The 23,183-nt window shown below is 37.2% G+C and overlaps 1 protein-coding gene across 1 annotated transcript; it reads left to right on the forward strand.

The window, feature by feature from the left end:
- The first annotated feature begins 787 nt into the window (after window positions 1-787).
- Window positions 788-11,851, forward strand: LOC146004016 (uncharacterized). The gene is made up of 6 exons (XM_083142580.1): window positions 788-875; window positions 6,035-6,244; window positions 6,917-7,242; window positions 7,589-7,884; window positions 8,240-8,399; window positions 9,486-11,851. Exon 6 carries the CDS (start codon window positions 10,192-10,194, stop codon window positions 11,662-11,664), a length of 1,473 nt encoding a protein of 490 aa, XP_082998706.1. The 5' UTR covers window positions 788-875; window positions 6,035-6,244; window positions 6,917-7,242; window positions 7,589-7,884; window positions 8,240-8,399; window positions 9,486-10,191; the 3' UTR covers window positions 11,665-11,851.
- Window positions 11,852-23,183: the final 11,332 nt, after the last annotated feature.

Consider the following 23,183-nt stretch of genomic DNA (forward strand, 5'->3'; position numbering starts at 1 on the left):
ATATATATTGCACTCCACAAATACACCCATATCATTGCTTTGTGGTGATTTTGAATTTTCTAATTCTAATTTTCTAATAATTTAATTCTTGCTCTATTTCTTCCACTATGAGCAATTTATGGGCAGCAGATTCAGGAACGGATGCATATTTTTGTTTTCCCGGGACTAAGCACAACTTCTTTATGGTTGTATAGACAGAAGAAGGGTTTGGGAAATGATTTCCTAACATTTCAACATCACGATCAGTAGGAATTATCATTTTTTAAAGTGGCTAATTCTCCGTGTTTTCTGCACAGTACGTAGAAGTTGTTAAACAATCACTGGACGGAGAAACAGCGTGTAAAATTCGAGTTTTATGAAGTGTCGGGGAAAAATAAAATATTTTTCGTCCCGAAAAATTTCCGATTTACTAGGGACATGGTTAATTTTCCTTGTCCCGAAAGTCGTGATCAAAAAAAATTTCCGTCGCTACCAAAAATTTTCCGTCCCGCGCTTGCCTAATGCTAACGATTAGTGCGCTACAATGTAAAACTTAGGGCAACCAAATGACGGACGAAATTCTTTTAGGTCACAACGAGTCTCGGGCTGCTACCGCAAAAGATTAGCAAGATTAGATTAGAACATTCCCAATGCATTTAGTTAAATATAAACGTAAAAACGATGGCGTGTTCTTTGATTTGTTCATTCCTCGGAGAAATTTTAAAATATAAAAATTTTACATCACGATTTATATCGAAATGCGTATAATCGATGTGTGTTTCGAAAGTCGATTGTGACTGTGATAGCACGTGACCAGAGTACTTGGCGGGATCCTGGATGTTTGCTTCATTTTTGACGACTTTATATTTTCTTTACAGAAAACAACGTTGAGAAAGGTAAGTGACACACTGATTTAGTTCGATAACAGTACAGATAATGAAAAGTAGTGTTATAAATTACTTGCAGAGTTATTCATATTTACATAGTTAAGAAACTTATGCATTCCGAGGCAGTTTTTGGTAACGGTTAGTTTTTTAAGAATGTACTCAAAATAGCATTATACGTATGTATCTACGTTTTCACCCGGATTTCAATATTAGACATGTTTAGAAACCTAGTCTCTTAATTGAAATTATTTCCTTGTTAAGCATAATGAGAAACATTGGCGATTTTTTCGAGAGATACTCCGAATCGGCTCAAGTTCCTTTTGTTTTATTGTGATTTCGTCACGTTGCGATTGCAATTGTTACATGGTTTCATTTCGATTTACTTCTGCTAACACATACGGCGGAGTTTTAGGGATTGCTTAAGATTTTGTTCAATATATGCCTTTGTACAACATCGAAATTGAACCATGTAAAAATTGCATTCGTAGCATGATGAAATCGCAATAAAACAAAAGGAACTTGGGCCATTCTTTTAGAACTCCAAACTACTCATTACGTTAAGAAAGATTCAAATTTCATGCGACAATGATTGCCAAAATTCTACGATAATTAGTCTTCCTGTTAGGAGAATTTGAAATAATCATAAAACAATCTGAACTGTTACCCATCAAACACAACATTTTTCATTTCGGTAACAGTAGGGTAAGCCGGAGACACTTAATACTCGGTTGTTTTCAAATAAAAATCATTGCTACTTACCTCATATGCATAGCGGAAGATTTTTCAAGCTGGCGATAACTTTTTTTCCATGAAAAACACGTTAATTTTAACATTATAATCATTTATTGGTCGTTGCTAATTCTGCGGGCAAATTTTGACTCACGTTGTCTGTCGTCAGCAGATATGCAGTATTGTCAGATGATGTGCAGTGTTGCCAAACGTATGAACCTATAAATGTCGCACAGGCTATTCACAAAAGGTTTTTAAGCGAAAATTGAGGCTAAACTGTACTTTACGTCCTTATCTGCATGGTGATTGCTTCTTTGCGTTCGCGGTGTGCCGATAAATGCCGCACAAACTATTCACAAAAGGTTTTTAAGCGAAAATTGAGGCTAAACTGTACTTTACGTCCTTATCTGCATGGTGATTGCTTCTTTGCGTTTGCGGTGCGCCGATAAATGCCGCACAAACTATTCACAAAAGGTTTTTCAGCGGAAATCGAGGCTAAACTCTACTTTACGTCCTTATCTGCATGGTGATTGCTTCTTTGCGCTCGCGGTGAGCGATCGTGGTGCGTCACCCGGCATCTCTTCGGGAAAGTACCTTTTTCTTTTTACACTTTCTTTTCACGATAGCCCCACTATCCATTCACGGGGTCGAGGTATGCCTACGAGGTTAGGTTAGGCCTGTTAGGTTAGGTTCCATTAGCACTCATTTCACCCCTAAATATGTGCTTCATTATCTAAAAAATTCCTTAGTACGTTCAATTACGCATATCCGGACAACATCGGTTTTTCTCGATTTACTCTTTCAGGAAATTTTTCCTACCTTTGGGATTTACGTTGTTCAATTCCTTATAAAATAAGCTTTCCAACGATATATGACACGTATTCCTTAGGAAAAGGACGTAAACTAGTGTGTTACCTTAAATTGGAACAAAAAACCCGCTCACACGTCATCTTGTAAAACTACCGCGTGGTTGCTACACTGTGAGGGGGTTACATAACCAAACGCACGGAACATTTGATTCACGTAGTCGACGGTAATGGCGGCACGAGCTATCGCACAACGGAGATGCATGATTGACGAAAAATACCTTATTTACGGGCAAGAAACGTAGCACGATTCTAAAAAACAATACCTCCGGCTTCGGAAAGTCCTCAAGAACACAATTCCGTAAGTACTTTCTCGTCTTTTCTCCTGTAAATTTTAAGAAATCCGTCTCCGGCTTACCCTACCGTTACCTTCATTTCCACTCTTCTTTGAGTGAAATACACTGAATCGTTAGGTATGTAATTCATGAATAATTCGGAAAAGAATGAGTTTGTAATCACACTTAAGAAATTCAAGTACCATACAAATTTCTTAAATGATGTGTCTAACTCGTTATTTGGGTAAATTTCTCGTATCGGACAAACGGCTGAAATTTGCTAGTTCATTTAATTTGAATATTCGTACTTACGTATTCTGCATTGAGAAACATTGCTGAAGGTGTCATTTCGCTTATTTCACGGAAATAAGCTCTATTTGCGACATATCGCGTAAGTTTTCTTCGTTTCTTTTTGCCTTCGGTAACACGCAAAATGGCGGTCACAGTTTCACTACCGTACTCGGCATGCAGTGTTTCCACCCCACTGCACCCAAAAATACCTACGTAGCCCCACAAACCATTGACACATAGCCCCACGAACCATTCATACATAGCCCCACGAACCATTTCCGGTAAGGTTAGGTTAGGTAGGGTCACTATAGGTTACAATAGTGAAAAATTGGTTTCGAAAAAAATATGCGTAGCCCCACACACCATTCTCGCATAGCCCCACGAACCATTGACGCATAGCCTCACGAACCATTCTCGCATAGCCCCACGAACCATTGATGCATAGCCTCACGAACCATTGACACATAGCCCCATTGACACATAGCCCCACGAACCATTTGCGGAAACGTACCTTCTTCAGTTACAAAAACACGTGTTTGGAAACACTGACCGGGATTACGTCATCAGACACAGGCTACATTCACCTGGAAGTAAATGGATGCAAGAGCTTTCGTGCATTGGTCACACATTTATATCGAAAAATAATGATTTACCGGCAAAATTCAATGAACGATGCAAGAAAACACTTCCCCGAACTTCCACAAGTCTAAAGAAACTGCATTCGGTAAGTAATTTCTCCTGTAAATTTGAAGAAATCCGTTTGTCCGATACGAGAAATTTACCCGTTATTTGTTATATTATTCTGATAAACATGTTTCATAGCCATATTTAATCAAAAGCAGACTACTATACACAGTGTGGTATACAATAGCCAGTGCAGAGGCATGGGTAAAAATCTGATATTCCCCGGACACCTATAACTTCTTCGTTTTGTCAATTTTTGACATTCGTACTTACCCATCTGCTTCGCGGAACATTCTTGAAGGTGCATTCACGTTTTTTTGATGAAAGTAATTGCAATTTTTCTTTTAAAAAAAGTGTTTTTGTAACTGAAGAACATACGTTTCTGCAAATGGTTTGTTGGGCTATGTGTCAATGGTTCGTGGGGCTACGCATATTTTTTTTCGAAACCAATTTTTAACTATTGTAACCTATACGTGACCCTACCTAACCGAACCTTACCGGAAATGGTTCGTGGTGCTGTGTGTCAGTGGTTGAATTTCCGCTATGAAACATTCCCACATCACACAAAACACCTTCCAGATGTTAGACAATGCTACAGTAACTTATTACCATACATAGTTTCTTCTGTAAAAATGAAGAAATCTGTTCGGGGAATATCAGATTAGTACCACCGAGGCATGTTCTGTTTCAAATGTGATACGCAGTATACTATAGTAAAATGTAAATTCAAGGCAATATACTAAATGAAGAAACAATGCGCAAAACTAGGCAGTCCTGGAGGTGCCCCGACATGTAAATGACCCATGAAATGCCTTTATAATTTATTTGTGTGCAGTGTAAAAGTGTAACCTACAAAAAGGCTACACAATCAATTTTGACTATTTTCATTGATTTTGTTCCTAAGTTGTTTTGCATGGCAAGCAGGCTATTTTTTTAATATTTTAGTAGAGAGAGTACTTTTTATATCAGAGGAATTAGTTTGTATAATTAAATTCAGAATGCATGGTAAAGGACAGTCCAGCATTTATCACATAGAAAATTAATAATTTCGGTAACAGTAGTATAAGCCGGAGACACATTAAACTCGTTTGTTTTCAAATAAAAATCATTGCTACTTACCTCATATGCATAGCGGAAGATTTTTCAAGCTGGGGATCACTTTTTTCCCCATGAAAAAAGCGTTATTTTTAACATTATAATCATTTATTGGTCGTTGCTAATTCGGCGGGCAAATTTTGACTCACGTTGTCTATCGTCAGCTGATGTGCAGTGTTTCCAAACTTATGAACCGATAAATGCCGCACAAACTATTCACAAAAGGTTTTTAAGCGAAAATTGAGGCTAGACTCTACTTTACGTCCTTATCTGCATGGTGATTGCTTCTTTGCGTTCGCGGTGCGCGATCGTGGTGCGGCACACAGCATCTCTTCGGGTAAGTACCTTTTTCTTTTTACACTTTCTGTTCACGATAGGCCCACTATCCATTCACGGGGTCGAGGTATGCCTACGAGGTTAGGTTAGGCCTGTAAGGTTAGGTTCCATTAGCACTCATTTCACCCCTAAATATGTGTTTCATCATCTAAAAAATTCCCCATTACGTTCAATTGCGCATATCCGGACAACATCGGTTTTTCTCGATTTACTCCTTCAGGAAATTTTTGCTCGCTTTGGGATTTACGTTGTTGAATTCCTTATAAAATAAGCTTTCCAACGATATATGACACGTATTCCTTAGGAAAAGGACGTAGAGTCTTACCTTACATTGGAAAAAAAAACCGCTCACACGTCATCTTGTCAAACTTCCGCGTGGTTGCTACACTGTGAGGGGGTTACATAACCGAACGCACGGAACATTTGATTCACGTAGTCGACGGTAATGGCGGCACGAGCTATCGTACAACGGAGATGCATGATTGATGAAAAATACCTTATTTACAGGCAAAATACGTTGCACGATTCTAAGAAACCATTTCCCCGGCTTCAGAAAGTCCTCAAGAACGCAATTCCGTAAGTACTTTCTCGTCTTTTCTCCTGTAAATTTTAAGAAATCCGTCTCCGGCTTATACTACTGTTACCATAATTTCATGTAGATAGTTTTCACTGTGAAAATTCATTTTGCATACATTTAAAGTTACCCAAGTGAGAATTCATCATGTATATTTCTCAACAACAAATAATTCAATCTTTGTTATGAGCTAGCTATGTGACACTGTTGAAGCTTTTCTAGATGAAACCTTGATATCAAGAAGTAGGAATGGTCGAATGTTGATCAAGTTCTTTAACCCCGTGTTTGAATATATATTTGATTGGTTATCATTTAAAGGGATGTTCCATGTTGTGGAGTTTGGCAGTGGTTGTGGTGGTGGTTTGGGACTGGTGAGAGAAGAATGGCTTACTCCAAGGAAAAAAGAAACATTTTGGCCGCCTCATAAGTTATCTTCACAGTTCAATAGATGCCTATTGAATAAGGAAAACAGTGGCCCAAATGAACAGTGGCAACTTTGTCCAGTGAAGAAAATATTTTACAGTACAGGTTAGTAATATTTAAAATACTATAGAGCGACCACAAGGGAAAAAACCTTCGCCGAAAGGTGTCAGCGCAGCTTTCCCTTCTTCCGTTCAGCTCGGGTCATAAGAAAGCATGCTTTACTCTGCCCCTCCATGCAGGAGTACCGTGCATGGGAGTCGCGGGTCTGCGCAGGTTTCTTTGCTTGTGGTTCCACTATACTATTATTTGTGTTAGTGATATATACAATATTTACAGCCACTATATTATGTCCCTTTATAAAAATATGTTTTCTTCCATTATGTTCATTCAAACATTTTTATAGCATGTGTGTATAGCCCAAGTTAATTTTGATGATAAAACTTTTTTTTTTATTTATACATGAATGATGGGCATACATTATAATTATAGAACAAAGAAACAGGCTAAAAAAAAATTCAAAATTTGGAACCAAATTTTGGAAATTAATTTTTAAGGCAAGAGGTTATTAAGAGAAAACATCAGCGTTATAGGTCATAATTACTAGACTGCAACTAAAATTCTCAAAATTGTAGCATTCATTCTTTAGTAGAATAATCATGAAAGTGGAGAATCATTTTGATAAAATTTATAAAAACAAGAAGTTTGTGAAGTTATTTTCACCTGCCATTATGTTTTTTGTCAATGTCTATATTTTTCATAAAATGAATCATCTTTTAGGTGACATTTTGAAGGCTAGGGAGAAACTGAAGGAAGCTGAAAGTGAATCAGAATTATTGTCCATGACAGAAGAAGGAGATCTTAAAAAAAGGAGAAGGAAAAGAAACAGATTATTGTATAGCAGTGAAAGTAGTGATGAAGAGGAGACAAATTATCAGTCCAGAAAAGTAACAAAAAAAGTACTCCACCTGAGAAACCACTGGTATTGCCCTTACCACCTGATATTTCAAGCGCACATGCATCTCAATCTGATCCAGTTGGTGAACCGAATAATGAGTCTGTGAATGTAAATTTGATCGACGAAATCGAAAAAGCAGGACATACAAGTAAGTTGTGTTTTTTCTTGAAGTTTTAAAAAATATTCCAAACATATTGATGTCACTAATTTCATATTTTATTAATTACTCAGTGTTTAACATCGCCAACTAATTCCTTGTGTTTTCATTTTTGTACTTGTTCTCATGGACATAAAACTGGAAACAGGTGTTGCATGTAATGTGAATTTATGTGCATTTTTAAAAGTAATTTTGAACATTTGCTGATGACGGAAGATACACTGACATGTTTGTAACTGTACAACAACACTGTAGCTATTTTCCTATTTCAATTGTAATATGTATGTGCTGATTGCAAGTGATTGATTTTTTGCTTTTACTGGCATCTTCATTCTAGGTGAAGGCAAAGCAACCTTGGCTCTACAATCTACATCTGGGTCAGACAAGAGCATTCCAAATTGCCAGTTTCATGGGAGTAGTTTATCTGTTATTTCACGTCATCTAGCAAAAATTGAGAATAGACTGTTAGAAATACATGAAAATCAGAAGCTTATTTTGGAAAATTTGAATCCAACATTGATATCCTTCAATCAGCCCTTGCCTGAAAATCTAAAGCTTCCTTGTCAAACAGACGATGACATTCAGAGAGTGGAAGAGTGGTTACTTTCTTCTCCTGAGCACATGAAGCAGATGGTAAGTTGACATATTCCTGTAATATTTCTGTGAGTGAAATTATTAATGACAAACTTTTTTTTTTTTTTTTTAATCGAGCAGTTAACATTTTTAGCATAATTAACTGTAGCTTAACTTGTAATTTAAGATGTATGAATTACATTCTAAGCTCCATGTGCTTCTTTTTACATCAATATCAGTTTCACTGAAAAAATCTTGCAAATTGACAAAGTATTTCAGTTTTCTTACTAGTTGAAATTCAATAATCTGAGCAACAGATACATCTGAATTTTTGGAAGAGGAGGGGGGTGCAAAATGTATACCTTGTATCATCCACAGTGCAGTGCTTCTTGATTGAATTCATATTTTGTTGTAGGAATCATACATGAGTTTTATTGGAGGCAAGAACGTACAGCAAATTGTGCGAAGAATTCTGGAAAAGATATTTTCTAACACATTGGCAGCACGTCATAACTGGACTGGAAAACACAATAAAACACCTCTCCGAAATTTGAAATTAATGGAACTTGTACCAAGTAAGTTAGAAGGCTGTTATTTTTTTTTTCTTTTTTCAATTCATAACTATATTAGACAGAAGGGCCATTACTTTTTGATGTAAAATCCGAATAATGTACAGATGGAAAGTTTTATAGCATTTATTATTAACAGTGTGCATTCTTTACATAAATCTTTAAAAATCCTCTAATAAGGAAATTGTAAAAAATATAAGAAACAGTTTTATTTAAAAAAAAATATTTGTTTTATTTGACCATTGTTTTTGGTAGATTTTTTTTTACTTCAGCTGTTTTATTAGCTTAATAGGAAGAACTAATATTATTTCATGTAACACTGGAATATTCTGCTTTTACTAGAACAGTGTTCATAAGTGCAAACTCATTTCCACAATTCAGCAAGCCTGGCTCTGTGAGCCTTCACTTTTTATTCAGAAGGTAGTGAGTTAGATCTCAGATGAGGTCAGGCTAGCCATTCAAGTTTCTTCACTGCAGTTTTACATCACTCACACAAAATGAATATTGTGGTGAATCTGTAATTTATGGAAATTTCCTTCCTCATCCTTTTCCTAGCATATAGTATAAGTAACTGACTAGATGTAAAGGATTAATGTCACCCCACATAGATAATATGTCAATATTAGTTTCCTTTAATGGGGCAGGGAATAAGTTTAATCCTCATACTAGAGATGGGTACACATATATGGCAGGGCTCGAAAAGTCCCAGTCGCCATGGCAACTAAAAATTCCAGCATGGGGACTATGATCTTTTGCTGTAATATTGCCATTTTTTAAGTTTCCATATATGAAATTTTGAAGAGTAAGTTGAAATTGCAGTACAGCGTAAGTTAGCAAATGATTTTTTTTAACAACGTTCTGAACATTCTATAGAATAGGTAACAATTTTTTACTCTTTGTCCCCCAACCCCATTTTCCACTTTATCACATGATTTAGCGATGTTTTGAATATGGTGATACTCAGCTTCTTATAGCATGCATGCCTGATTTTCAGAGCTGGCGCCTAGCTCTGAAGAAGATTTTTCGAGCACTGTCATATGGTATGTTACATTTTAGTTCATCCATGGATCTAACAGTTTGAATTGTTTTTAGTTTCAGTTCGAAGGAATTCATGTACATCAAATGCATCAGATTATGAAATACACTCAGTGATACAAAACTGGTTCCGCTTTGTCAAAGATAGAGATGGCGGCCGAGAGCAACGTAGAAAGGAAAAGGCAACTGCAGGAACATCAAGAAATAAGTAAACAAGTAAAGACTGGTGATAGTTTTTCAGCAAGACATGAGAGAAGAGTCATTACTAAAGCTGCAGAAATTATAATGAGTGAATTTCACGAAGTTCCTTCTGTTTCAGGATCTACAGACATAATTCAAAGTGGTTCTGTTGTTCAGACTACAAGTTCAGTTTCCAATACTTGATGAAAGTGTGCGTGATTTTTCAAGTAGTTCATGTAGTGGTAGCAGTAGTGAGGGTAATGTAACTGATTTGGAAACTGACTCACCTCCTATTTCAGAGCATTTAATTTCTTGGGCAAAGAAATACAATATTTCTAATAGTGCAACCACAGATCTTCTCCACATTTTGCAACCTTACATACCAGACCTTCCTCTAGATTCAAGGACTCTTCTTAAAACCCCTAGAACAATAGATTTGAGAACATGCTCAGGAGGTTCATTTGCTTACTTTGGTGTCAAAGAAAACATACTAAAAAAGGCATCATCAGGGTTACTATCTACACCACATTATCGGATTTTTGAAAAGCAGAAAAGAAATGAAAATTTTAAACAATTTTTAACCATGAAAATTAATGTTGATGGACTTCCATTGCATAAAAGTTCCACAAAATGTTTTTGGCCTTTGCTGGGAATTTTAGATCAGGCTATTAACAAATCTCCATTTATCATTGCAATTTATTATGGGGTATCAAAACCAAGCTCTTCAAATGATTTTTTCCTTGAATTTGTTAATGAGTGTTCTGAATTGGAAAGAACAGGTATTTTGATTGAGGATAAACTTTATGGATTTTCCATAAGTTGCATTGTAGCAGATGCTCCAGCAAGGGCATTTTTGAAGTGCATTGTATCTCATAACTCATTATTTGGCTGTGAGAAATGCATTCAGGAAGGAACATACTTGGGGAGAACCACATGGCAGTATGAGCATGTTTTAGTTCTAAGGACAGATGCAAATTTTAAGAACATGCAATATGAGGATCACCAGCAGTTTCGAAGCATTTTATCTGATTTGCATGTAGGCTTAGTTTCGCAAGTTCCGCTTGACTGGATGCATTTAGTTTGTCTTGGTGTTGTTAAAAAACTTATTAGTGTATGGGTAGAGAAGGGACCAAAAAAATGTAAATTGAGTTCTTTGCATACACAGAAGATTTCTGAACGACTTATTGTCCTTGCTCAGTATACTCCAAAGGAATTCTCCAGAAAACCACAATCGTTGAAGCTGTTCAAATTTTGGAAAGCTACTCAATTTAGAGCATTTCTGTTATATTTTGGGACTATAGTTTTGAAAGATGTGTTGCCAGATCATTTATTTAATCATTTTCTTGTCCTGCATGTTTCTCTGTACATTTTGGCCAGCACTGACCTTAGTCAAGTGGAAAGATGGCAAAATTTTGCACATGAACTTCTTCATTGTTTCGTTAAATATATTCCAGAGTATTATTCTCCTGAACTTTTGATATACAATTTTCATAATTTATTACATGTAGTTGAAGATATTTCTAATTTTGGTCCTTTAGATGAATATTCTGCATTTCCATTTGAAAATTTTATGAAAACAATTAGGAAGATGGTTCGTGGTCCACAAAATTCTTTGGAGCAGGTAGCTAAAAGACTAGGAGAAAAATCTGGCCAACATAGCAATAGCCATAGTATTAAACATTCCCCTGTTTATAGGAATGACTGCATCAAATCTATACTTTTGAATGGAAATGAGAATTGTATTGTGGGAATAACCTCACCTGATAATTGCTTCTTAACGAAAGATGGTGATGTTGTTCTTGTAAACTCCATTGAAAAGGATTGTATAAATGATGGTTTGTATAATTTAAATTGTAAAGTTTTCATAAACAAATTGGATATTTTCACTTCACCTCTTCCAAGCAGTAGATTGTTTATGTTTAAGGTAAAAGAATGTAAGAACGGAGTTATTGTATCCTCATCTTATTTACATAAAAAGTGTATTCTTACACCAGATTTTGCTGACACATCAGCATTTGTATGTATTCCATTTTGTAATAATAAGCTATTCTATTGAAATGACATTGTATGATGTTCTTTGACACTTGCATTGTCAACCTCATGCACCTTTTTCCCTTCAATAAATACAATAGCATGTTGCTACTTTTTTTGTAATGTATGAAGGTAATTTAAGTGTGTGTGAAATTCATTTTGCTTTTTGGCTCCGCTAAGAAAGGTTTTACTTTTATAAAAGATAAATACATAAGTTTTCTATAATTTCTTGTATTTTTCTCCTGCTGTGTTTGAAAATGTCTTAATAATAAAATTTTATAGCTACTAAAAGTGATACAATTAATTGTTTGTAAAATATTTAATATTATAAACATAAACATTGGCATATAGTTTGTTGGTTTTTGGATTGAGGGTTAATGGTTGGGAATGTTTTTCCGCTGTAGTTAGCTCAAAGCTGGGAAATAGATTTGGTTGGGGGTTTGTTGGCAAAGTTTTTCCATCGTAGTTGGGCCAACGTTGGGAAATAGATTTGGTTGGGAGATTGTTGGGAAAATTTTTCCATTGTAGTTGGGCCAACGTTGGGAAATAGTTTTGGTTGGGAGATTGTTGGCAACATTATTCCATTGTAGTTGGCCCAATGTTGGCAAATAGTTGGTTGGGAGATTGATGGCAAGGCGGACATCACCAACAGTTCGCCAACCGTTGGCACAAAAAATCTATAACCATTTACCAACGTTGGCCCAACCTTTCTGTGCTACATGGGGTAATACTTTTTTTGACCTTGCTAAAACATTAAAACATGGGTCCCTTAGTCCACCACGAACTCTATTTCCTTCAAAGGGGAGACTCTTGCATCGCTACAGACAATGTTTGCCTACTGGTTACGTTAACCATTTTGCAAAATATTGTGTGAATTGTATTATATTATAGTTGAAATGCATGTTTCGACACCTGACAAAAAATAGGAATCCCTTGATTGACCAATTACTTCTTGGATTACAGTGTCATCATTAATATTTGATATTAAGTTTCATAGAAAGAAATTGTTTTAATAGGGCGCAAATAATTTTACGGGGGCTCGCAGGGCCGACTCCCGCTGCCCCATATAGCTATGGCTCTGAACTTGGACTATAAGAATAGGAGAAATTGTGAGCGAAGCGAGCAAGACAATTTTACGAAATGTATTTTTATTTGTATAAAATTTTAAATCGAAGGGTGCAATTGCCCCTCTGTGCCCCTTGCAAGTACCCTTGGCCGTCTGGAAGAAAATTGCAAGGAACACGTCCTCCCCGATGGCGCAGTGGTAGCGTCATCGCCTTGAAATCAAGGGGTCCCGGGTTCGATACCCGGTGGAGGCAAAAATTGGTTCGGATCCCACTTGAAACTGTGGATCCAGTCCCAATTAGCCTTACTGTGCATAAAGTAGACTTAAGAAACCAACTCAAACCAAACCTACCTGTATTATTAGTAAAACACATTTTATGTGTGTGTTGGATATGGTATGAGATTTAATTAGGAAAAGCGATGGATAATGTAATATTTATACAAAGTAAATTAATGTATTATGTTCTTACAACAAATGTAACTATTACAGAATAGGAAGCCAGTGACGAAATTAACCGTAAGTTTTTTTTAATTCCTCGCTGTAGTAAATATTGTTACAAATAAAATCCAAAAATTTAGATCCTCAACTCAGGTGGATAAGAGATCAAATTATAATTCTCAGCTTGCATTTACCTCCGATTATTAGAAGTATCATTCGACCGAAAAACAGTCTCTGACTGTTGGCTGATAAATGCGACGTGCGTAAAATACAGGAAAACGTAACAGCATAATCGTTCCATTATTCTTGTTTTGTATTTGTATTGCTTTTGTTTTATTTCAAGTATAATTTACCCCTTGGCTAATCGCAAAGATGAAAATGAATGGTGAGTAGATGAAATGGATGATCACAAATCCATGTGGATCACAAACAGTACAGAGTACTACACAGATTGTTGGTCCACATGACAGAACCTAGTAAGCCCGCAAGATTGAAGTTCCTAGGATATATTACCTGGAAGAAATATTGCTATTTGAATGTTTCCCGAAAAGACACCATTTATACAATAGCCATGATCTAATTCATTCGCCGGCTCGGTAGCCGAGGGCGTTAAGTGGTCGACTTTCGATTTCGCCTCCGAAGTTCCCGGTTCAAGTCCCAGCATGGGCATAGATGTTCTCTCCAAGTCAGGCACGTATCCAGGAATTCCTTTCGGGGGGGCTAAACACCATATTTTAAGGGTTATAGATAGAACCTCACAATTGTATGTTTAAGGCTAATAGTGGCAATTGGGTTCAAAACGGGAGTGGGGGGTGCAAGAAAAGTTTACTTTCTCTTCCCTTGGTATACAAGGGTTAGCATAAAGAGGTCATAGTGTGAAGGCAAAAAAAATGGGGAGCAACTATCCCCAAAATCGTCGCCACAGTTCAAGGCTGCCAAATTATTCAGAACGTGAAATCGGAACATTTTTTACCACTCAACTCCTCTGTTTCCATGGATTAACATTGTGTGCCGGAACCATCTCAGTATGTGTGTTTGTCCATTTCTTATCATCAGACATCAAAACATCTATGGCGTCTTCGAGTGTTTTTACGAAGCTGTTACACATGCACGGGATGGACAATCCACTCGACAACGCGAGACTCAAACTGTGGGCTGCGAACTGGGCGCAGAAATTTCTCGAATATTTCTCTCTGATTCGAGCCTGAACACCACTACTGTGTCTTGTCCTCCCATGTTTACAGTTCTTATAAAAGCCGAAACCCACCAAATTATTCATATTGAGGCCTAAGCACTCGCAAGTGTTCACAATTGTCTGTCACAACTTCCGCAGTCTTGTCATATATTGGCACAAAACAAAGTAAGTCTTCTCGAATACAGTTCGAAACAATTAATTCACAATAAAAACCCTTCCGATCCCAACACATCTAGTGTTTCTTCTCTCAATATGATTAAATGCTTACTCATTTATCTCCAGTGACGTGCCCAAGGGAGGGTTGGTCATGTCATAACCCAATTTGACCAAGTATTCCTTAAAAAATTGAACGTCAAAGAGAGGAAAAGATGGCAAAATGAGGACTGACCACCAAAAATAGTATGCATAATCCTCCTCTTCTAAAATTCTGGGAAAATTTGGTCCGGGCACAACTCAAATCTTTGACTTTCAGTTGATCTGTGCAGCTTATTTCTTTTTTAATTAACCGCTCCAATACCCGTTACTGCTTAAATATTCACTTTAGAGAGAGACCTTCGATCTCTTCGGCCCTCGACCCGAACTAGCACTACACTGAGGCTCCGGAAATTCCGCTGTCGTTAATGTCTTCTGCTTTGGACCCGAACTGGAACTAGTAGTAGACTTCGTTACATGATGGTATTTAGTCCTTTTCATTTTCGAATCACCAGATCTTATAAAGCCACCAATAGACACTGACTGATCACTAATCGACTGTATGAACTATCACACTTACCTTTGAATACTCATTAACCGATTCTGTTGTACAGATCAACCTGGAAATTGAAGCCACGTATTTTAACCTCATTATATTCTAGAACGTTTCACAGATAAAACGATTCGTTAATGTTACCAGTAGTTCGACTCCTTCTCTTATTCAAGAACGTTCCCTCTCGCACTTTCCAGAGATTAAAAAATTACAATGAATCGTCCTACGTGTGGCGCTACGTTTGCAGCTTCCAAATGCTGACAAGTCTTTGCATAGTGTTACGACAACACCGAAAGTGCAAGAAAAGTTTTAATGCAATATTATCAACAACAGGGTTATAGAACATTCTCCGTGTTGCCTTGGTAAGTATTTCTCTCCTTATATATTATCGGCACACTATTCAAGAAAACAAAAACCTAATTTTGCAGGACCCTGTGGCTGAGTGGTTAGCACATCGCGCTGCGACGCCAAGGGTCCAGGGTTCGAATCCCGCTCGGCCATGGTTGTGTGTGAATGTCCATTTATTATTTTCATCATTTCATCACTCATTCCCATCTTCGTAAATTAGCTAAGAGGAACAAAACGCGAAGTAAAATAAAATAAATAAAATTTAAAAAAAACAACTAATTTTATGTAGTGTAAACTGAAAAAATTAAGGGGGCTCCAGACCCCTGATCCCACCTTGGGTGCGCGCTATTAACAATAACAGGGTTATAGAACATTCTGTGTCTTGGCTCGAAAATTATTTATCTCAAATTATCATCACATTATTTAAGAAGCCATGAACCTAATTTTATGTAGCGTAATTTCCTGAATGGGGTGCTGGAGTCCCCTGATTCCCACCTTGCATACGTGCTTGACTCGATAATTATTTCTGTCCTTAAATTATCGTCACGTTATTTTATTTCACATCACAAGAAACCAAAAACCTCATTTTAACTATTGTAAACCGCAAACTTTCGGGGGGCCTCGAGCCGGCTAAGCTCCCCCTTGGATACGTGCCTGCTGCGAGTGTCCCTTCATCAATTTAAACTAATCATCACTCATCCTGTTCGTCGCGATTAGCCAAAAGTGGAAGAAGACACTAAATAACAAAAGCAAATTTATCCTCATCATGGCAATCAACTTGAGAATCTGAAAAGTAGCGTAAAAATATTAAAGGGAAATTCCAGGATATTCAGTAAAAAGTCATATCAGAATATGCCCGGACAAGAACTTTCCTTAGAATTAGACATTTAAAATAAATGCAATAGGTTACTGGAAAGAAAAGCCGGCAGTGGACTACAGCCTACAGGGACAAGATATCACGCATATAATGTATGAAAAATAAACTATGCATTGTTTCGGAATAAGTGTATTCTTCTATCGCGTATTTGATCTCTTGTTGTCAAATTAAATTAACAGCTTTGGTGTATAATATCAAAAGATGCATGAAAACACAGCGTTTCATGGGCCATCTGCTACATTCTACGCATAGCTTTCTTCCGCTCGTGTCCGCTTGGTGATGTCACAAGCTCTAGCCAATAACATGCAAGTCGCGGAGTGGCCCCCTCTGGGTAGTGCCAACGTGATCAAGAAATCGAAAAAAAAACCCTCTGCAATGCCACCCCCCCCCCCTTGCGGTTTCGCCACTGGCCAAGATGTTTATCCTCGTTTGGTAACGTGGAAAACAACGTGTGTTTAAGTAATAACGTACTAATCCGATTAATCTTCACTCACTAACCTATCTTTATACACTACAGGACACTTCCCTAAAAATATAACAATTACAAGAGGAAAGGAAAAACAAATTCCATCACCTTCTCCTCCTCCATACACACGTATTCTAACTGGATGTCGAAACTATCTTTGTTATGAAAAGAAATTGTCGAAATGCCAAAGGAAACTCGCATCATCATAGTATTTTTTACTTTTATATTTTTTAAAAAGTCTGAATGGCCCTCTTTCTGCATCTATCTATTATCAAAAACGTTCACTTAGCTTTGGAAAAGTACTAGGTTCATTTCTCCAAAAGGGCAGCAATTACTTCCCTTCCCCAACGGGTCTTACAAATCAGTCATATTTAGCGACTTTACTCTGAAGGTGGCAACTGTGTCAACACTGCTAAAGTTCCCCCGCCATGCCAGGCCAAGACGGGCACGGTTTCTTATGGGCTAACCCCGCCCCCTGCCACTTTGTTCTCGGGTCATGGTGGAAATGTTCCTCGCTGAGACTTCTTCAACCCTCTGCACGTATGTCAACTTGGTTAGGCCAGCTCTTGGTCGGCACGGACTGTTGCCTCGCGAGGGTATGAACGAAACAGCTGGCGATGAAGTGAGGAGGTTGGGGCGGTCGTCACGTCAGCTTGACCGATTGCAAGATTCGAATCTCCTTGTCTCTAAACTATCAATGTATTCATTTAACAATACTTGGCGAGGTATGCGTTTCTTTTGAGGGTAGTGCCATGGCACGGCGACTCTACCCCTTGAGCCGCCTCTGACTCATGCTAGGACATAAGGACGCCAACTCACCCTTTTTTTTTGCCGCCTAAAAGCTTGTAGGAGTCAAGCATTACTCATTTCCTTTATTGTTCCTGTGAAAGAAATGTGGTTATCTGTGGATGTATCATGTGTTTCAAATTACCAAAGGCTAAGACAGTCCTAAATATATTAATCAGTGGCGTGTCCGTGAGTACCCCTCCCAATCCCTTTTCCCCAGTATTTTTAAAAGAAGAACATCAAAGACAGGAAGAGATGGCAAAATAAGAACTGACTGCATAAAAAAAAATATTTTCCCTTTCGAAAATTCTGGGCAGGGAATCGTCAGTTAAAGTGGCATGCGCAAACCCTCTGATTGGGGGGTGCGGATGGGTTCATTGATGAACGTTATGGAAAGAAGAACCTCATTCATGCAAATTAAAGGTGCGTATATTTACACAGACAAATATTGGATAGCATATGAAACACTGTTGGTCCAACATTAGAATGAAGTAGTGCAGTCTAACGAAAATATCCTACACTACAGTGTTGCCTTCTTTCAGTTGATAGTACAAGAGTCTTAAATATCTCCATACCTGCATGGCAAGATTTTACTCAACATAAGGCAACATTAGAGAACGTATGAAACGTAAAGAAGAAGAAAAAAGTTGTGCTGGATATTCACTCATTTGGTGGATTTATTGATTTGTTGTTTTATGTACACTTTATGCACAGTAAGGCTAATCGGGACTAGACCTACAGTTTAAAGTGGGATCCGAACCTTTTGTGCCTCCGAGTATCGCACCCGGGACCCCTTGATTACAAGGCAACGACGCAACCCCTGCGCCATCGGGGAGGCCCGTCTGTGGATTGACTAAGCCGCCTCAAGAATATAATAATTATATTATTATTAATAATAATAATAATAATTATTATTATTATTATTACGGAGCAAGGTTGTTTTATTATTATTAAATTTTAATTATTATTGTATAATTATTGATATTATTCAAATTTCTGGTGACGCCCATGGGAACAATTATGAATGAACCCTCTGAAATTTTTTCCTGCCTACGGCCATGCTGGTAAGCGTAAAAAATATTAGAAGTTGTTGATTGATGTGATGAATATTCTAAGATAGAAATCTAAAAATAGTCTGCCAATGTTTTCGACATTGTGAAACCAAACATCGCTGAATATGCTTCCTAGTTCCTGGGTGTGTGGTTTCGCGTATGTCAGTTTCACTCTGGTACAAATGAAATATATATGGAGACTTAATTATACTTTAATAACCTGAAGCATGTAAAATAACACTAAATATAATGAAGAGTTCCTCACAAATGTACACGAATATGACGAGGCGTACAACACACGTACAGTGGGATCCATGAGTATTACCGTTCACACTGTCCATGACTATTTTCATTAAATTTTCTCTTACATCCTGTATGTTTTTAAGCTATGGATTTTTATGTATGCTGGTGCAGAAGTTGTCAACAGCTTGTTGTGAGTTTTCTTTTAATTCTTAAAGCTCTTATTGGGTCAAATAAAGTGCACGAACATAGTAATGGACAATTTGCACGGTAATACTCATTGATCCCACTGTACAGCTGGCAGCCGACGAGAAGAGCGCTGGCAGAAGAGGTGTGACGTACTGCCAGGCGACTCCACTCTTTCACGTGGGGGAGGTGCTCTTCCGCCAGAACTCTTCTCGTCAGCTTGACAATGACACGCCAAGAAGAAAACAAGACTTCCTTCTCCCCGACCACCCCTAAATTCTGCAAATGAACCTGACCCTCCCTTTCCCTTTGGCGAAATTTCTTTTTCCACATAGGACAGGACTAGCATCGGAAGTGCTAATAAAATCCTGATTAAGGGGCCTCCCGCACGTCACGGAAACAAATGAAGATCAGTTGGCGAAGTGCGTTGTTTTGTGTTGTCCTATTCTGTGTATTAATTGACTCATGTTATTTATAAAGAATAATGTGAACATCTTGTTCAATTGATATCATTTCTAGATGAAATAATTTTAAAAAGTCCCGAAAGTGAGTAGACAGTTTGAATCAATAAGTAATATACAATAATTGGAGTACAAAATTATGATATTGAAAACTATTCAAGAGGAGCTGGGACGAAAGAAATATTTGTAAACGAAACCTTAGCAATGATATAATCATAAGCTGTACGAATTAATGATATTTTAGTGCACGCTTCGATACCCTTGACCCTCTGTATCCCCGAGAGAAAGTGAAATATCTTGCATGGTTTATGAAGATTTTGTTGTTTAAGATTACCTTAGCATGTTACTTTACTGCCAAGCTGAACAACCCGAAGGCTTCACGCAAGTGAGTATAGGATCCGAAACGACTTTCCACAACAGCAGATATAATTTTACGTAGTTAGGTTTGGTAATGATAGATATTTTCGGCGTGTTCTTTCGCTAGTTTTGTGGGTACCAGTTTCATAGATCGGAGACACATTAAAATCGGATATTTTGTGTTTCGCATGGTTCGTACTTACCAATTGTGTATTGCGGAACATAGTTCAAGGTGCCATTATGCTTTTTACACGAAAACAAACACTTTTACCAGTTTCATAGATCGGAGACACATTAAAATCGCATGGTTCGTACTTACCAATTGTGTATTTCCGATAAAATTAGGTTAGGTTAGGCAAGCATAGTTAAAAGAAAAGGGGTTTGAAACACTGATAGGGCGTTACGTCATCAAACGTATGCAGCATCTGGTTCACATAGCAAAAACTACTTACAGAATGAGTTCTGTAAAAGTTAATAAATGTGTCTCCGATATAACGAACTGTTACCAGATATTCTTTAAATATGCAACAAGTTGATATGAGTGTGTTCTGTTAGGCAGTGATTTATCCGCACAACCCACACATTTTTTTTTTTTCATAAATGCCCAACTTATAGTAATTTTGGGGCTCAAGTTCCTTTTGTTTTATTGCGATTTCTTCATGCTAGATATACAATTTTTACATGGTTCAATTTCGATTTACGTTGTTAACACATACTGCGGAGTTTTAGCGATTACTTACTGCATGTTTCATTGACACTAGTTTTTCACTTCCATATACTCCTACATAATTCTGTACTTGACAACAGCCATTTGTAACTATCAAAATCAAAATGTTTGTCTGAAGATTTTGTTCAATACATGCTTTCGCAGTTAGGTTAGGCAGGTCAGGTTTAGTTCCATTAGCATTTTAATAATAACCCTATATGCTTTTGTTGCTAGGTTAGGTGGGACAGGGTTAGTTCTCTTAGCATTCAAATGATATCTCTATGATTGCAGCCCACAAGGTACCTCTAAGATCTTACTTTACCAATAACATTAAACTTTTTGAAATGAAAACTGTGCTGATTAGTTTCAGGAATGTTCCAAATTCCTTCTACATTCATTCCTACTAGTCTACAATATTCTATCAGTGGAGAGTGCCTGCGTAAGGTAATTTTCAAGTTGTTTTTTTTTAAACATAAATAACTTTTTTCGAAATCCAAATAGTGCTCATTATTTTAAGGAAGGTTCAAATTTCAGTAAAAATGTCATAGCGGGGAAATGGATTTCTTCAAATTTACAGGAGAAAGTACTTACGGAATTGAGTTTCTGTGTAATTTCGGGAGGTCGTAGAAATGTTTTCTCGCATTTTTCAATGTATTTGCCCTCTAAATCATGTATTTTTCTATAATAATGTCCGTCCGATGCACGAAAGCTGTTGCTTGTATTTCCATCCATGTACTTGAATGGTAAGTGTTTCCAACCACACAGTTTTTTCACTATATTGCCCAACCTAAAGCAACCTAACCTAACCTTACCATGATGGTGAGTGGGGCTATCGTGAATGGTTTTTGGGGCTATTCGTGAATGGTTATACGATCCAGAATGGTTTATGAGGCTACGTGGGAATGGTTTTTGGGGCTATGCAGGAATGGTTTTTGGGGCTATGCGAGAATGGTTTTTGGGGCTATTCGTGGATGGTCATACTATCCCAAATGGATTTTTCGGCTATGCGGGAATTTTTCTGTTAAGAAGGTTGAAACACTGCTTTGCCGTTAGAAACACAATGCTAGTCAAGATTTGCCCGCCATTTTGCATTTTGATATGTTGACAATAGATACTAATTTCGTTAAAAAAGCGAAATCCCTTGTTAAGCAATCTTTCGCAATGCAGAATATGTAAGTACGAATGTCTACAATTACAGAATAAACGAGTTACAGACATTTCCCGGCTTTTTTAGTTTTACCCAAATTTCTTGTGATAATGATTGCCAAAATTCTACGATAACACTGGTCGGCAAATTGGAACATTTTTTCCTCCCTGGCAAAATTTAAAGTGATTCTTATAAATTTTGAGGTCCTGATCAGAATCTGAAAACTATTTTCCTCTATCACCCACCAGTTCTGAAATATTTCACTTTCAAAATTTACAAAAATTTGTACTAAAAATAAGAAAAAGAAGAAATGAGTAAACATTTTGGCTTAAAACTCTAATTTTATAAAAAGAAAAAAAACATACATGAGGGCATTTAATTTTAAACGCAAAACTTACATGTAAAATTATCAAATATTTCATACAGTTAATAGCGTGAAAAATTTACATATTCATACTTAATGGTCCAGATTAAATTTCTTCACATGTGGATACATTAAGAGAACATATAAGTGGCACAAAATGTAAGGTAAAAAAGTGTAACATTTTCACAATCTGCAGACATGCTTTATCCACACACATAGGTTCGTAGAATGTTATCTTGTTGTATTTTTTAAGTCCGCACATATGTTCCACTGATGTTCTTGGTAACATATTTTCTGCAACATTCGGTCAAGGTTTGCATACGTCTCTTTCATGTGAAATGCATAAGTCAGCGGTATTGATGGCAACTTGTTCCCATTATGAAGTAAAACGGCCTTCAAACTAACCTTTGATGAATATAAAAAGTCTCCATTGATCAGAGTCATATTCGATCTCAAGTTCCTTCATCAATCCTCTAACTCTGTTAGTATACACTAAGTCACCCTCCATTGAAAACCACTTTGCAATCGTTGATTCCCTCTTCCTGAAGTATGACACATTTACATCACTTTCCAAAAGGTTCCACTGTTGAAGTCTGGATCCAAGCAGTTGCACCTTTGTTTTGGGTAAATCCAAGTCTCGAACTAGGTCGTTCAACTTAGCTTGAGTAATTAACTGCGGGATGTTGATCATGGGTGGATGAAACTCATCATCTTCTTCTTCTCTCATTCCAAAAAATGCATCTCTTGCATCATCTTCCAGTTCTAAATCTACGGTGTATTGTTCCGGATGCTTTGGCACTGGCATTAAGTTATTGTGACGGATAGGTCTGAGAGCAGATGGTATGTTCGGGTACTCCAATTTTAATTTCAATTTGCTGGAGAAACCGCTAACGTTCACCATACAAAAATAACAGTCATCTAGATGATTACGTGGTTCACGCCAGACCATTGGCACAGCAAATAACATTCCTTTATGGGTACCGTTCAACCAACCAATGAGAGTTCTCGAACAAGTACTGCAACATATTTTGGGGGCCCATGCTTTATCTTTATCACCAACCTTGCAGCCAAAATAAAGCTCATAAGCCTTCCTCACAAGAGGAGTTAAAG

The sequence above is a fragment of the Lepisma saccharinum genome, chromosome 21 (assembly GCF_977018435.1).
Source record: "Lepisma saccharinum chromosome 21, izLepSacc3.1, whole genome shotgun sequence".
NCBI classification, from domain to species: Eukaryota; Metazoa; Arthropoda; class Insecta; order Zygentoma; family Lepismatidae; genus Lepisma; species Lepisma saccharinum.

What these genes read in the sequence shown, in the direction of transcription:
- LOC146004016 (XM_083142580.1), top strand. Translation starts at nt 10,192, where the DNA reads ATGAAAATTAATGTTGATGGACTTCCATTGCATAAAAGTTCCACAAAA.